Here is a 12,633-nt window from a genome sequence, read left to right as displayed (position 1 = left end):
CGCGGAAGTGAACGCCGCTTCGGGAGAGAAATGGCTGCCGACAGGTGCAGCTACCCGGTTCGGTTGTTTATTCTTTTGAGTTTGTCGGTGTTTACTGTCGCAGACGTTCACGAAACAACTCCGACCGACGCTCCCCGCGCCATCGTGGTCGATAATCCGCAAACGGTCGCGGGCACGGCGACGCAAGCGGCTGATCAGCCCGCAGTGGAGCAAAGTCGGTGGGAAGCTACTCCGGCTGATGCTCCGACCGACCAGCGGCGCGCCTCCGCCCCTCGACCCGCGGGACTCTCACCGGTACCGCAGCCCAAAGATGACTTCCGGGAGGAGTTGGTCATCAGGCCGCTGCACTCAGGAGATGTTTACGCCAGCTTCCAGTTCCGCACCCTGTGGGAGACCGACTTCATGAGAGGAAACAAAGGCAAGCTGTCTGTTAGCGGCGAGGAAACACGCCGGGTTTGAATCCTGCTCCTGTTAAAAGGTCTAACATGTTGTGGTACATTCATGACGGTAAACAAACAAACAAACAAAACAACACGTGTTCGTTGTCGTGGTTGTTTTTTTTTTATGTTTTCTTGATGCACCAGTAAGATGACAAATTAAAACGATGAAACGTTTCGTGGTTTTTTTTTTCTTTAGTTTTCTGTTTTCTGTCAGGACTTTGTTTATATTTACTTTTCCTCCTGACAGTCAAATTTATTTATTTTTTACTTGCAGACACCTTTTTTTTTTCCTTCGCAATATCTATTTCAGTTTAAATTAGTCCCAAAGATAATGATGACGTATGAACTCCAAGCTCAGGATAATTTCATGAGCTTTTACTTTTATCACGTTTATCTTGGTCATCATGAAGTACAGTCACACATGCTGTTTATTATTGTTGTTGTTTTCAGAACAGCATCATCTTATCTGATAATACTTTCATAAATGATTACGACCTGAATCACTAATATCACCAGAGAGGGTAAGTTCTGTTGTTTTGATATGCGGCACGGTTTAACATCTGGACTTTGTGACTTGTGTTTTCATTGCGAGATGACCTCAGTACACGTCAGCATCATTACAGCGGTCTGGTTATCCTCTTTCTTGTGTTTCATAGATACACGATGACGAGTTCACGAGTAATTCAAACCAGAGCGGAGGGTGTTGGGGATGGACGCGGCGCTATGAATAAATTTGATGTGAATTTAAAGTTATTTTTCTCACATACGAGCAGCTGACGTCTCCGGAAAGTTCGAGTCGTGCTGTTTCGTTTGACGTGCGCTGCACCTCGCTGTGGTGAATACTTACTGAGCACCTCAACCGAGAAGAAGGGATGGGAGTTGGGACGTACTGTCGGTCACTAAGGGTTGAACTAATATTGACATTTTGGAAACGTGAAGGTGATGAGACGGGTCTTTCACTCTGGCTTTTCTGTCACTGTTGTAGCCTCGCACTGGTCGAGCACTTGTAAACGGAAACCAATACTAAATGGGCACAATGAACATCCCATACATTTCCAAAATACCTTGTTTTTCTATTGTTAAATTGAACACAGCAATTCTTGCCTGTCTTTACTCTAAACTGTATTTCGTTTCGTTCCTCAGTGTCCCACTACCGGTTGTTTCCCAAGTCTTTGGGCCAAGTCATCTCCAAGTTCTCGGTGCGAGAGCTGCACATCTCCTTCACTCAGGGCTACTGGAGGACCATGCAGTGGGGGCAGCCCTTCCTGCCGTCCCCTCCTGGGGCCGAGCTCTGGGTTTGGTTCCAGGACTCTGTGACAGAGTGAGTGTAGCTCTCTGGTGGCAGCTGAGGTGAAAGAAATGCACAGCATATTGTGGATAAGTTTTAATCTTTTTAGTTGTGCTATTAGTGGTGAACATCCAGGTTTCATGTTAATCCCACATAAAGATTAAAGCCTCTACACTCACCATTTTTGCATCATTATACAAAGACAAAGGCATTTAATGGCATCTTATACAACAGAAATTAACTTCATAATAAATATAAACAGCGGGCACCCAAAGCATACAGTGAAGATAAAAAAAAAAATAGATATATTCATGAGGAATATATGACAAGAATAAAGATGAGCTGTAATTACAGTTGGATTTTATAAAGATACATTTCTGATTTAATTACTCGGAGATGAAAAGTTGTAAAAGCTTTATTTTTAGTTTCCTTATTAATCCAGTACACAAATAACGTGCACACTTCTGAAAATCCCAATAGGAAAGCTCACAGATAGACATTTTCTAATACAGTTTCATTATATTTTGCTGCTGTATAGTGTGTGTGTGTGTGTGTGTGGTTGTTTTTTTTTTTTAAAACATTCATTTAAACATTTTCCTGTTTTTCTTCCATTTTCAGTGTGGATGCTACATGGAAGGAGCTGACCAATGTTTTGTCTGGCATCTTCTGTGCTTCACTGAACTTCATTGACTCCACCAACACTGTTCAACCCAGCGCTGCCTTCAAACCACTGGGGATAGGAAACGGTACAGCGAGACTTCTTCAGGCCGTTTGCATTTTGTAAACGCTATGATGAGATTAGCTACCTCAAGCTTTTGAGCATGGGGGCGTCATAGATACTGTCCAGTTGGCTTGGGTGGCGTCACGGAATTAACCTTTACTAAAACATTTAGAAATCTGAAAGATATGATCTTCAGTACCATCAAAACATACACTCCTTTTGGTGATCGACTGGCACAGAGATGCTCTATTAATCTTGCACCACCACAGGACACTAATGATACAGGCAACCGGAGTAAACACAAAATCCAATTTTAAATGATGATTGTATTTATTGGACCAAAAAGGTTATCGAAAATCTGAATTTAAAATGTGAAAAAGTAATTATCCCTGGAATTTAATTGCTTGTTTTGCCACCTTTTGCAGCATCTAATGCGACCAAATTCTCCTACTAATGGGGGATCAAGAATTTCAGCCCTCTCTTTGCAGAACTGTTTTAGTGCAGACACATAGGAGAGGAGTGAGCATGAACTTCACTTTTCAGGTCTTGCTACAGCATCTTAAGGTGGCTCAGGGCCGGACTTTGAATAGGCCACTGCATAACTGATTTGTCCTGATTCCTTTTGAGCCGTTTGGAGGTGGACTTACTCTGATCCTACATGCTAATGGTGAAAACCTTCTTGGATAACTTGGTGCTTCTGAAAATGATCTATTTAAGTGATGATCAGATCAAACGGAGCTGGTAGTTATCAGGCCCGGGTGTGTCTAGTTCAGCTGCAAATGTTTTTATAGATGTAGTAACTAAGGGGATAAATACTTTTTCACACTGGACCACTTGATATGAGATAAAGGTTTTGCTTCAATTCTTAAAACTATCATTTAAAACACATATTTTGTGTTTGTCGGGTTGTCTGACCTGACAGTTTACTATGAGATACACACAAGATTCACAGCAGTGTAGATGCCACCTGAGCCTTTTATTCAGGATGCTCTATATGACATGTGGACTGATTTTAGATTTATGTGTTGAACTTAGTGACGGACCATCGCTTCCTTCGCTATGCCACCCTCCCACGAGAAATTGTTTGCACTGAGAATTTGACACCCTGGAAGAAACTCTTGCCATGTGGATCTAAGGTGAGTGCGTGTATCTCTTTGTATTTCTACAAACATATCAAAACGTAAATGCCGTCTGTGTTGTTATTGTGTGTTCCAGCAGCTAGCTCATGTTTTTCCTCTTGTTTCTTTCTTTGTGGTCGTGTTGCCCTTGCAGGCGGGTCTCGCTGTCCTGCTGAAGTCAGAGAAACTCTTCCACAGCAGTTTTCATTCCCAGGCAGTGCACATCAGACCTGTGTGTCAGGACTTGCAGTGCAAAACCACATCCTGGGAGCTGAGACAGACGCTGAATGCAGTCTTTGACCTGCACACCTCTGGACAGGGCAAACGAGGTGAGCAGAAGCACATTCGTCCTGCATTCCTCCCACATTGGACTTTAGATTGTGTCCCCCTGCTGTCTTTTTTTATTTATTTTTTTTAATTCGGGCTGTTTGTTCCTTCAGAGTGGTCTTTGTTTAAGATGTTCTCTCGGACCCTGACAGAAGCTTGTCCACTGGCCTCCTCCAGTAATATTTATATCGACGTCACAGACAACCCCCAGGTTGGAATTTCTGATAATATATCATCATCCAGTCTAAATCATTAGTTATTTCCCATAATTCAAAAATCAGAATCCAAAATATTAGTTTTACCAAGTAGTCAAAGCAATTTCTAGGTGGAGATCATCTAAATCTGATGTAGCAGCTCATAATTTCAAAGTGGTAACGTGTATGTGGAATATGTAGATAGTATAAAGTATATGGATGGAGATCTGCTAATCTGATGTCATTTTGCAGGGGGAGCAGTTTGAGCTCAGTCCGGCCACTCCCCTGCTGAGCCAGGCAGTGGTGCTCGGGGACAGACGGACTTTCTCTGTGTACGATCTGACCCAACAAACCACCTTTGGCTCTGTGCGCTCTCTCAACCTGCTGATCCGCTGGAAATCCAGTGAGGGTGAGTGAGAGGAGAAGAGAGTGACACAGCTTTATGCAAAAGGCTGGACATTGTATAGTGCAACAAGAAAGATAAAACTAAAAAGTGCCAGCTGCATTTATTTGTTCTCCCTTGATTAACTTGTAGCTACTGTTTATCTGTCATAAGAATAAGGTCGTCCCGACATTGTTCAGTAAATTTGCCTTTTTCTTTTTGCCGATAAATAATCTTCATTATTACATGTTTCAACAAAGAGACTGTTTCAGACTGTGGTCCTATTCTACAGCGCCACTATTTTTTTTTTAAGTGTAACTATTAGCTTCATGTTTCATTGTCATAAGTGTTTTCTGCAGTGTTCCTGACGTGGTTAACCATTAAGGCCTGTTTCTCACTTCCTGCCTGCAGGTCACATGCTTCGCCCGTTGCTCCATGCCGAGCGTTACGTGGCTGGATATGGGCTGCAGACGGGAGAGATCCACACGCTGATGTACAACAACCACCCCTACCGGTCTTTCCCTGTGCTGCTGCTGGACTCGGTGCCCTGGTATCTCCGTCTCTACATCCACACACTCACCGTCACCAGCAAGGGAAAGGACAACAAGCCCAGTGAGTATGCAAAGAGTATTGGGGAAATGAGACACATTTTCAACACTCATGTATGAATTATTTTTGGTTTGCTCAGATGTTCCCACACTTTCAAGGCCTTTTACCAAAATCAATGAATACATTTAATAATCAGACTGGCTGGATACATATGAGGTTGTTCATACTAGTTTTTAACAGTATTTAATAGTAGAATCATTTTGGGTGAATTTAACCTTTAAAAAGTCCAGCAAAGGAGATGCTGCGGTGTACTTGAGGGGAAAAAAGTTCACCCCAAAGTCCTGTGACACAGTAATAGGCTGATGTTGTATTTGGGAATGCTTATATACGCACAATAATGTCTCATACTGCAAAAATGAGACTGCGAAACAGAAAAGACTTTGTCATAAAACACTATATGGGGGGAAAAAAAATCAGACTTTTACTAACACTGAAATGATCTCTACCTCAACTTGAGGACATTCGCTGTGGAACAATAATTTAACTGCAGCTTATAAACTGTGACTCTGTGACAGCTCACCTGTCTGAAGGGGAGAAAAGTCGGCTACACATTGTCATTTACCATGACATCCTGATAGAGCTGGTCTCTGTGTCGGAGATCATTTATAATTTATATGTGACTAATGAAGTTACCGTTATTGTGTCATATGCAACTCTGTCGCCATGGAGACGCTCATTTCGATCCTGCTTCTGTATGAAGCTCCAGGTTTCCAATAAACGCCTAAAAACAGCTGGTAACAACAAACTAAACTTCACCTTCTGATAATTTTTTGTCAAAACAGAGAATATATTCATTAATGCTGAGTCTCATAACTGAACCTGTTACATTTCAGTTTGTAATAAATGGGAAATTGTTGAGCAACGTGAATGAGGCAGAACTCAACGTACACGAAAGGTCTTTTGTGTTTTTTGGAGAGGTCTGTGTGTCATACCTCCGTCGACTAAAGGCACACAAACTGGGAGGTTTTTTGCTTTCAGTGATGTTGATGGACTAATATTGGTGCTGAAATGTCAAAAAGCCTGAAGTTCAAACGCTGTCCTGTGTTCAGAAAAAAAATCGATTTGGTATTTATAACTGGTTTTTTTTTGTTTTTTTTCAAAACGGAGGGACTCTCAGACTTTATTTTGTATTTGGCCTGAGAGGTATATGGCGTATAGCGTGTACCTGCAGATCATGTATATTTACACCACTGCTTTCATTACGGTTCTTGCGTACCACCAGTGGTGCACGTACCCCAGTCACTGGGTTAATTACTTTACATTTACTTTCCTACCTGCTCTGTACTGTATGTGAACAGTAAAATTGTCACATCCTGCGAAGGGTGTGCCGTGTTGTGTCGTTCACCATAATATTTGATATTATTTGTAATATGACAAGAAAAACTTAAAATGGTACTATACTGTTGTACCGGCTGCGTAACAACATGCTATACGTTACATGTATAATTTACACACAGCACCACAAGCATGCTGCTCCACCGTGGGGAAGTTAGTTCCAAAAAGGGGAGCGACTTTACTAGTGTGGAAGTGGTTTGGTTCAAGTTGATCAGATGTCCAACAAACCACTGTAATATGGTTTTACTGAATATTTGAAGACAACATTTTATATTAGCCTTTAAATATTAAAACTGTAACTGTACATTCTTAAAATTAATGGCAAAATATTTTTCAGTATTTTGTCATATTGTCAATGATATCCTAATCGCAGAAATACCCTGAACAATATTTATAATCTTCAAGGATCCTATCGCCTAGCCCCACTCTGCACCCATAATTAAAACTATCATCAGGAGAAAAAGTTGTTTCAAATATCACGTACCAAGTTGGTGTGTTATGCTGAAACAGAAACAGATGCATAGCTGTTTCTGACCAAGATTTTAGCAACTGCAAAGGTCAACAATTTCATAGTAAGTAATCATATTGTGATTTTTTTTTTTTTTTTTTTTTTTTTTTTTAACTGGTTGTGTTTTTAAAAATTCTTTTTAATTTTAACTGCCTTTTTAGACAAGAAAATCCATTTTGAATTTAATGTACCCCTGCGTACACCGCTGAGATTGTGCTGATTTATTACTGTTTTAATTCTTTATGCCATTATATACTGTAGAAATGTAAAGGTAAGGTTCACCTCACACAGATAGGTAAAGTTAGTTTACCTCCCACTTAGGCACACCAATATGAGACACTTCACCTCCTCACTTTCCCAACAGGAATCATTTTCATGTCATGCTTCTTTTCACCACAAGGGGGCGAACAGGAGTCACATTTTCTATTAGGCTGGAAGACATATCTTTTGTGTACCTTTCTGTCTAGCTGCTGTTTTTTTTAAGTGCTATTTTTGTATGAAATATTGTTTGATTATATCAGTATATAAATCAATGGTCTGTGTGTAAACATTAAAATGGTGTATCATGTTTCTCCTCTGCCAGGTTACATCCACTACCAGCCATCGAAGGACCGTGTGAGGCCTCATCTGCTGGAGATGCTCATCCAGCTTCCTCCCAACTCCGTGACTGAGGTTACAGTGCAGTTTGAGCGGGCTCTGCTCAAATGGACTGAATACACGCCTGATCCCAACCACGGCTTCTATGTCGGGTATGCACGAAGGATTGTCTCCTGACATTTCTGAAGAAAGATGCAAACACAATGTTGCCCACATCATTTTTAATTTGTGGTTGTAGATGGTTCCGTTTTGTGTTTTTTTTTTTTTTTTTTTGTGTGTGCATCAATTGTTTTTAAATTTCTTTCCGGCTTGATTGTTCAACATTTAGGTCTTCAGTGATCAGCTCTCTTGTACCGAGCACTGTCGCCATGGATACAAACAGCACTCAGGAACGACCCCTTTTCAGCAGCTTGTAAGTATAGAAAATGTATTTTGGTGCCTTTTATTAATGTGCGGTTTGGTTCCTGCAGTGAAACACATCTTTCTAGAAACGAAAAAATGATCACATATTCTATCTCCTGACAGTTTTCCCTGTAAAGAAGAGTCCAGCTACTTCGTCCGCGTCTACACTGAGCCTCTTCTAGTAAACTTGCCCACTCCAGACTTCAGCATGCCTTATAATGTCATCTGCCTGACCTGCACTGTTGTGGCTGTGGGCTATGGCTCCCTGTACAACCTGTTGACCCGGAGCTTCCAGATAGAGGAGCCCAACCCGGGGCTGGCCAAGCGGATAGCCAACGTCATCCGTAAAATGAGGGGCGTGCCGCCTCTCTGAGGCTGGACAAGAATAACAACTGACCTCTTTTAGAAAGGACCTTTTCCTGTTGGTGAAACCACCGGAAAACGTGTAATATTCAGGGAAGAACTGAGTCGAGCACTGGTATGAATGTTTAAACAACTGTTAACTTGAAGGTTTTGGTTTCAAATGGAAGAGGACAAAATGATTTTGTTGAACATTAATATATTCAGGATCATTTTCCTCCCGGTTGAGGACACAAAAAAGTCGACATTTGTCTGTCTGGATGAAAAGTAAGAGCTTTGCTGCTGTTTGACAAGCAGAAGGAACCAAAGCGCTGCAGTAGGAACTGCATCAGTATCTTTGTTTTATGGATTTTTGAACCCATAACTCCATTACATCCAACACAGCCTCTCTCTTACTGAGGCACTGTTACCTTTTTCCTGTTTAAAACTGTGAGACAGATTTGATCTCACACTGCACTATAAAGCCTCTGAGCTCCTGTGGCAAAAAAGACGAAAGTTTTTCTGACCTTGTTTTTTTTTTTGCCATTTCCCAAAAGATAACAACTAAGTTTCTTAGAAAGTCACTTTTTTTTTTTTTTTAATTATCAAACCTGCTAGGTTAGATAGATCCAATGGCCAACCATAAATTCAAACATAATTCATTCAGAAATACTTCATGTTTATTTGATAGTGAATTTTATAATTTTATACTCATTTTAAGATATGCAAAAAGAACAAATGCCCACAAAAATAATGAAAAGTGACAAAAACCTAAAAAACTGTTTCTGGATTGGACGTATTATTCTGTAAACACGTTGTCTGTTTGGATCATTTTATTATAGAAAAAAGGGTTCAGCCCTCTTACCAAACATTTGTTTTGCACTGATTTTTTTTTTGGGCTGCATGCTTGATTGTTGAATGCTACAGTCTGAATGTCTCTAATTAATTGCCTTTGGCTTGTTGAATTATTAACTCATTCATTCACCAGTTTGATGTCACACTTTGAGTGTGTCTTACAGCAAGGTTAAATCCTTATCATTATGTAAGACACCAAACGGTGAAATACTACCATGCATTTGTTTTTTTAACACACCATCCTCTGATATGCTTATCTGTCTAAAAGTTCATTCTCTCTCACTTCCTGTAAAGAAAGTGAGCAAAGTATGAATGTTTGAATCTCTACAGTGTGTCTGACGTAACTGAAATATTATTGCCTTTTCAATAAACTGTAAAACGGCTTTTATTCAAATTACTAGCAGTGAAAGTAAGTCGCCTGTTCCAAATTACATCAGAGCTGGAGTTTTATTACTTCCCACCGAGTGCCCACATTTTTGTGTAAACAAACTTGGCCTCACTTCTGGCAGACCCAGAGAGAACAAACACAGAGGTCTCTGTATTCGGCTGGTCATCCAGTTTCACCCCTGCATGTTTGCCAGCAGCGTGGAACAAAAACAAAGGGGGGGGGGAAGCAGCATTCCTCATAAATGATGTTCATATCTGATCAGCTACAAATTATCTGTTGTGTCCAGACAAATAGGTGCACACAGAGACCAGACCGCTGGAAGTGTTTTGTCACAATGCTCAATTACAATTACATGAAGAAATGTGGCTGTTTACGTAAAAACTTTGTGGTGCAACGTTGCTGAAACCCCAAAGCACCCGAACGTCTTGGTCACCTCTTTAAACAGTCAAGTTTTCTACCAGTAAGCACTTTCCATTTTTGGCACATTTCATAATTTATTTTTCCAGCCAAGCTCTCGCCTTAAACGGCAGTAAAAACAAAGCCTGTGAAACTCAAGACCTATAACCAACAAGGTGAAACATATATAACAGGTTTCTAAGTACTGGATATGGAATATGTTTATTGAAATAAAATAAAATGAAACACTGAAGGCTCCATAGTCTCAAACTGCAAAAGGACTCAAAATGCTACTCATACAGAAATCCTGTTAATTGACTACCATGTTTTTAGCATCAAAGTAACATCACTTAAAATTTAAATTTAAAGACAAACATAGCACATTTTCTTTCTAGGAAAGCTTTGTCAGATTGGCTCACAAAGCAAAAGTTAACAACTCTCCTCAAAACACAAAAAGGCGTAATTATATTAAAGAAGGGGAAATACTGTCTACCTAAACAATCAAGCTTACAGTAAAGCAGGAATACAATGTGATAAATGAAATATTTTACTCCGTACATTTGTGTTAAAGTAACCAAAGAGGTGCACACTGCAATGTATAAGGGAGTTCAGTTGTCCAATCAGCAGGGCTCACTGCAGGCGTGGCCACATGTTGTCCTGCAGCACTTTTGCTCTCCTGGACATTCACCATCATGATAACAGTACTCGGCACACATGCGGGTGGCCTGGGGCAGAGCGCAGCGGCCTGGCTTCACTGACACACCAAACACCAAAACACACGGGGTTAAAAACACTCTAAACAACCACAGGCAGCATATTTGGCACTTTGTTTGCATCTCACCTGTGTATGGGGCCATGCACTGATGTCCGCAGCCATTGTGGCAGCACTTCTCTTCATTGGGGCAGTCGCTGTCATGAGTGCAAAACTCGGCACACAGCCCTGCACCCCAGCGCCTGCCGGGACACACTCCTGGCTTTGCTGCAGGGACAAAGACATCAATATGTCCAAAGAATTCTTAAACAGAGAGACTGGGGGGGAAAAAATGGCTTTAGACTGGAAGAGACTTGTTTTGTCCTTTAATAGACTGTCCAGGCCTGTTTTCCACCTCAGTTCATTCACTGGGAAGATTTAACAGCTGCCCACTTAAAAAGTTGAATGTGGATCCCGCTGAAAGCAGGAGGGACACAGACAGCTCCACAGTCAAAGACATATCATTTGTCCTCTGCAGGACAGTCTTCTTCACACACACGAATGTAATGGGACAACATTAAGGCGAAGTAGGCAGTGGCCTGGTTTTTAGAAGAGTCACTGAGAGAAAGAGGCAGCAAAGCAGAAAAAGATAAAGATAAACATCACCTGTGGTAACAGCAAGACAACTGCCGACTTGGTTGTTTAATGAAACAGACCAACAAGCAGTATTCAGCTGTAAACATTTGTGTCAAATCAAACTTACCTGTTAAATTGCCACTTTTAACTTCTGCAGCGAAAACCGTGTCAAAGTGCACAAATGTACCGAATGCTAAAAGCAATGCACAAACCGTGGACCAGTGTTTCTCCATGTTAACCTCTTGCACACAAGAGTGTGTTCCTGTTTGGACAAAATATCCCAGGACACACAGTGTAGGCTGATGAGCCCAGTCAGAGGATGCTGGGTCCTTGTACCTGTCAAGTTACGCTCCCTGACATAAGAAGTGATAGTAGACACGCTTTTTTTTTCTTTTTTTTTTTCCAACAGCAGCTTTAATTGAGTTTATTTTTGACTGGAAGGTGGAGGATCTTTTTTTTTTTTTTAATTTTTTTTTTATTATTTTAAAATTACAGGGTGTTGCAGTTGTATAGCCCAAATAGTGATGTATTTACTTTAACCTGATGGAAACACAAACTAGCAAAATGAAAACATTTTATTAAGAATGATTTTGGGATGTGACTGGTTTCTTGATTGAGGTGTGCTAGATGATGATAAAGTTATGAAGTAATTATTAGTTGGAGCTGTTATTGATCGTGCTTCTGCACTTTACTTCCACTTTACTTTGGTATGCTGCCATTCATTTTTGTTTTAGATGTTACTTCGTTGCATGAACTGTCAGGATTTGTCTGTCCTTCCTGCCTCGTTTTCTGGCACAGTGGCTTCTGTTTTTTTGGTGGGGTTTTTTTTACGAAATGCTATGAACTCAAATCCCAGTTAAGGGCCTTTAATTAATCTGTACAGCAATTAATTTAAAAATAAAATCCCCCCAACACTATGTGTCTGACAAAGGTGATATATTTGGTGTATATTCAAACAAACCTCTCAGCATGGAGCGTCCTCAGACTCACCCTGTGTTGCCATCTATTGGAATAATCAGGAGTTACACGTCAGCTGTTATGTGAGAGGTGGTTTAGTCATATTCTCCATGACACTGATGATGCACAACAGAAAAACACTGTGTCTTACCAAGACAATAGAGCTGTTTTAAAAACAAATATTATGCTCACAATCATGTAAGATGTCATGTAAGGTGTTTATTTACGTGCTGCTTGTCCAGATAGTTTCCTTTTACTGACCACCATGAATATCAAGAATGAGTAACTGAAATAATCCTTGTTAGGAAAGGTTTTTAAAGAAGTGAGATCAGCAGACACTTACCATTTGGGTTAATATTAAATATAAATGGAGCTCTTATTAAAAGTGCAGACAAAATTTACCTACTAGGGAAATAATTACACCTTTATAAAAAGAGCCATTCTTCTAAA

At 40.5% G+C, this 12,633-nt stretch overlaps 2 protein-coding genes across 2 annotated transcripts; one reads left to right on the top strand and one right to left on the bottom strand.

The window, feature by feature from the left end:
- pigt (phosphatidylinositol glycan anchor biosynthesis, class T) lies at nucleotides 1-9,543 on the top strand. Its single transcript, XM_069140753.1, has 11 exons — nucleotides 1-418; nucleotides 1,584-1,761; nucleotides 2,347-2,474; nucleotides 3,485-3,585; nucleotides 3,722-3,896; nucleotides 4,008-4,105; nucleotides 4,341-4,497; nucleotides 4,882-5,082; nucleotides 7,506-7,671; nucleotides 7,848-7,931; nucleotides 8,045-9,543. Exons 1-11 carry the CDS (start codon nucleotides 31-33, stop codon nucleotides 8,292-8,294), a joined length of 1,926 nt encoding a protein of 641 aa, XP_068996854.1. The 5' UTR covers nucleotides 1-30; the 3' UTR covers nucleotides 8,295-9,543.
- Nucleotides 9,544-10,102: 559 nt separating this feature from the next.
- wfdc2 (WAP four-disulfide core domain 2) lies at nucleotides 10,103-11,512 on the bottom strand. Its single transcript, XM_069140754.1, has 3 exons — nucleotides 11,354-11,512; nucleotides 10,741-10,878; nucleotides 10,103-10,653 (listed from the first exon to the last, which is right to left on the bottom strand). Exons 1-3 carry the CDS (start codon nucleotides 11,457-11,459, stop codon nucleotides 10,520-10,522), a joined length of 378 nt encoding a protein of 125 aa, XP_068996855.1. The 5' UTR covers nucleotides 11,460-11,512; the 3' UTR covers nucleotides 10,103-10,519.
- Nucleotides 11,513-12,633: the final 1,121 nt, after the last annotated feature.

This window comes from Embiotoca jacksoni, unplaced genomic scaffold (assembly GCF_022577435.1).
Source record: "Embiotoca jacksoni isolate LCO1_2020_lvr unplaced genomic scaffold, fEmbJac1.0.p SCAF_9, whole genome shotgun sequence".
Classification (NCBI taxonomy): domain Eukaryota; kingdom Metazoa; phylum Chordata; class Actinopteri; family Embiotocidae; genus Embiotoca; species Embiotoca jacksoni.
The sequence above is the reverse complement of the archived record's forward strand: the minus strand, read 5'-3'. Positions and strand labels throughout refer to the sequence as shown.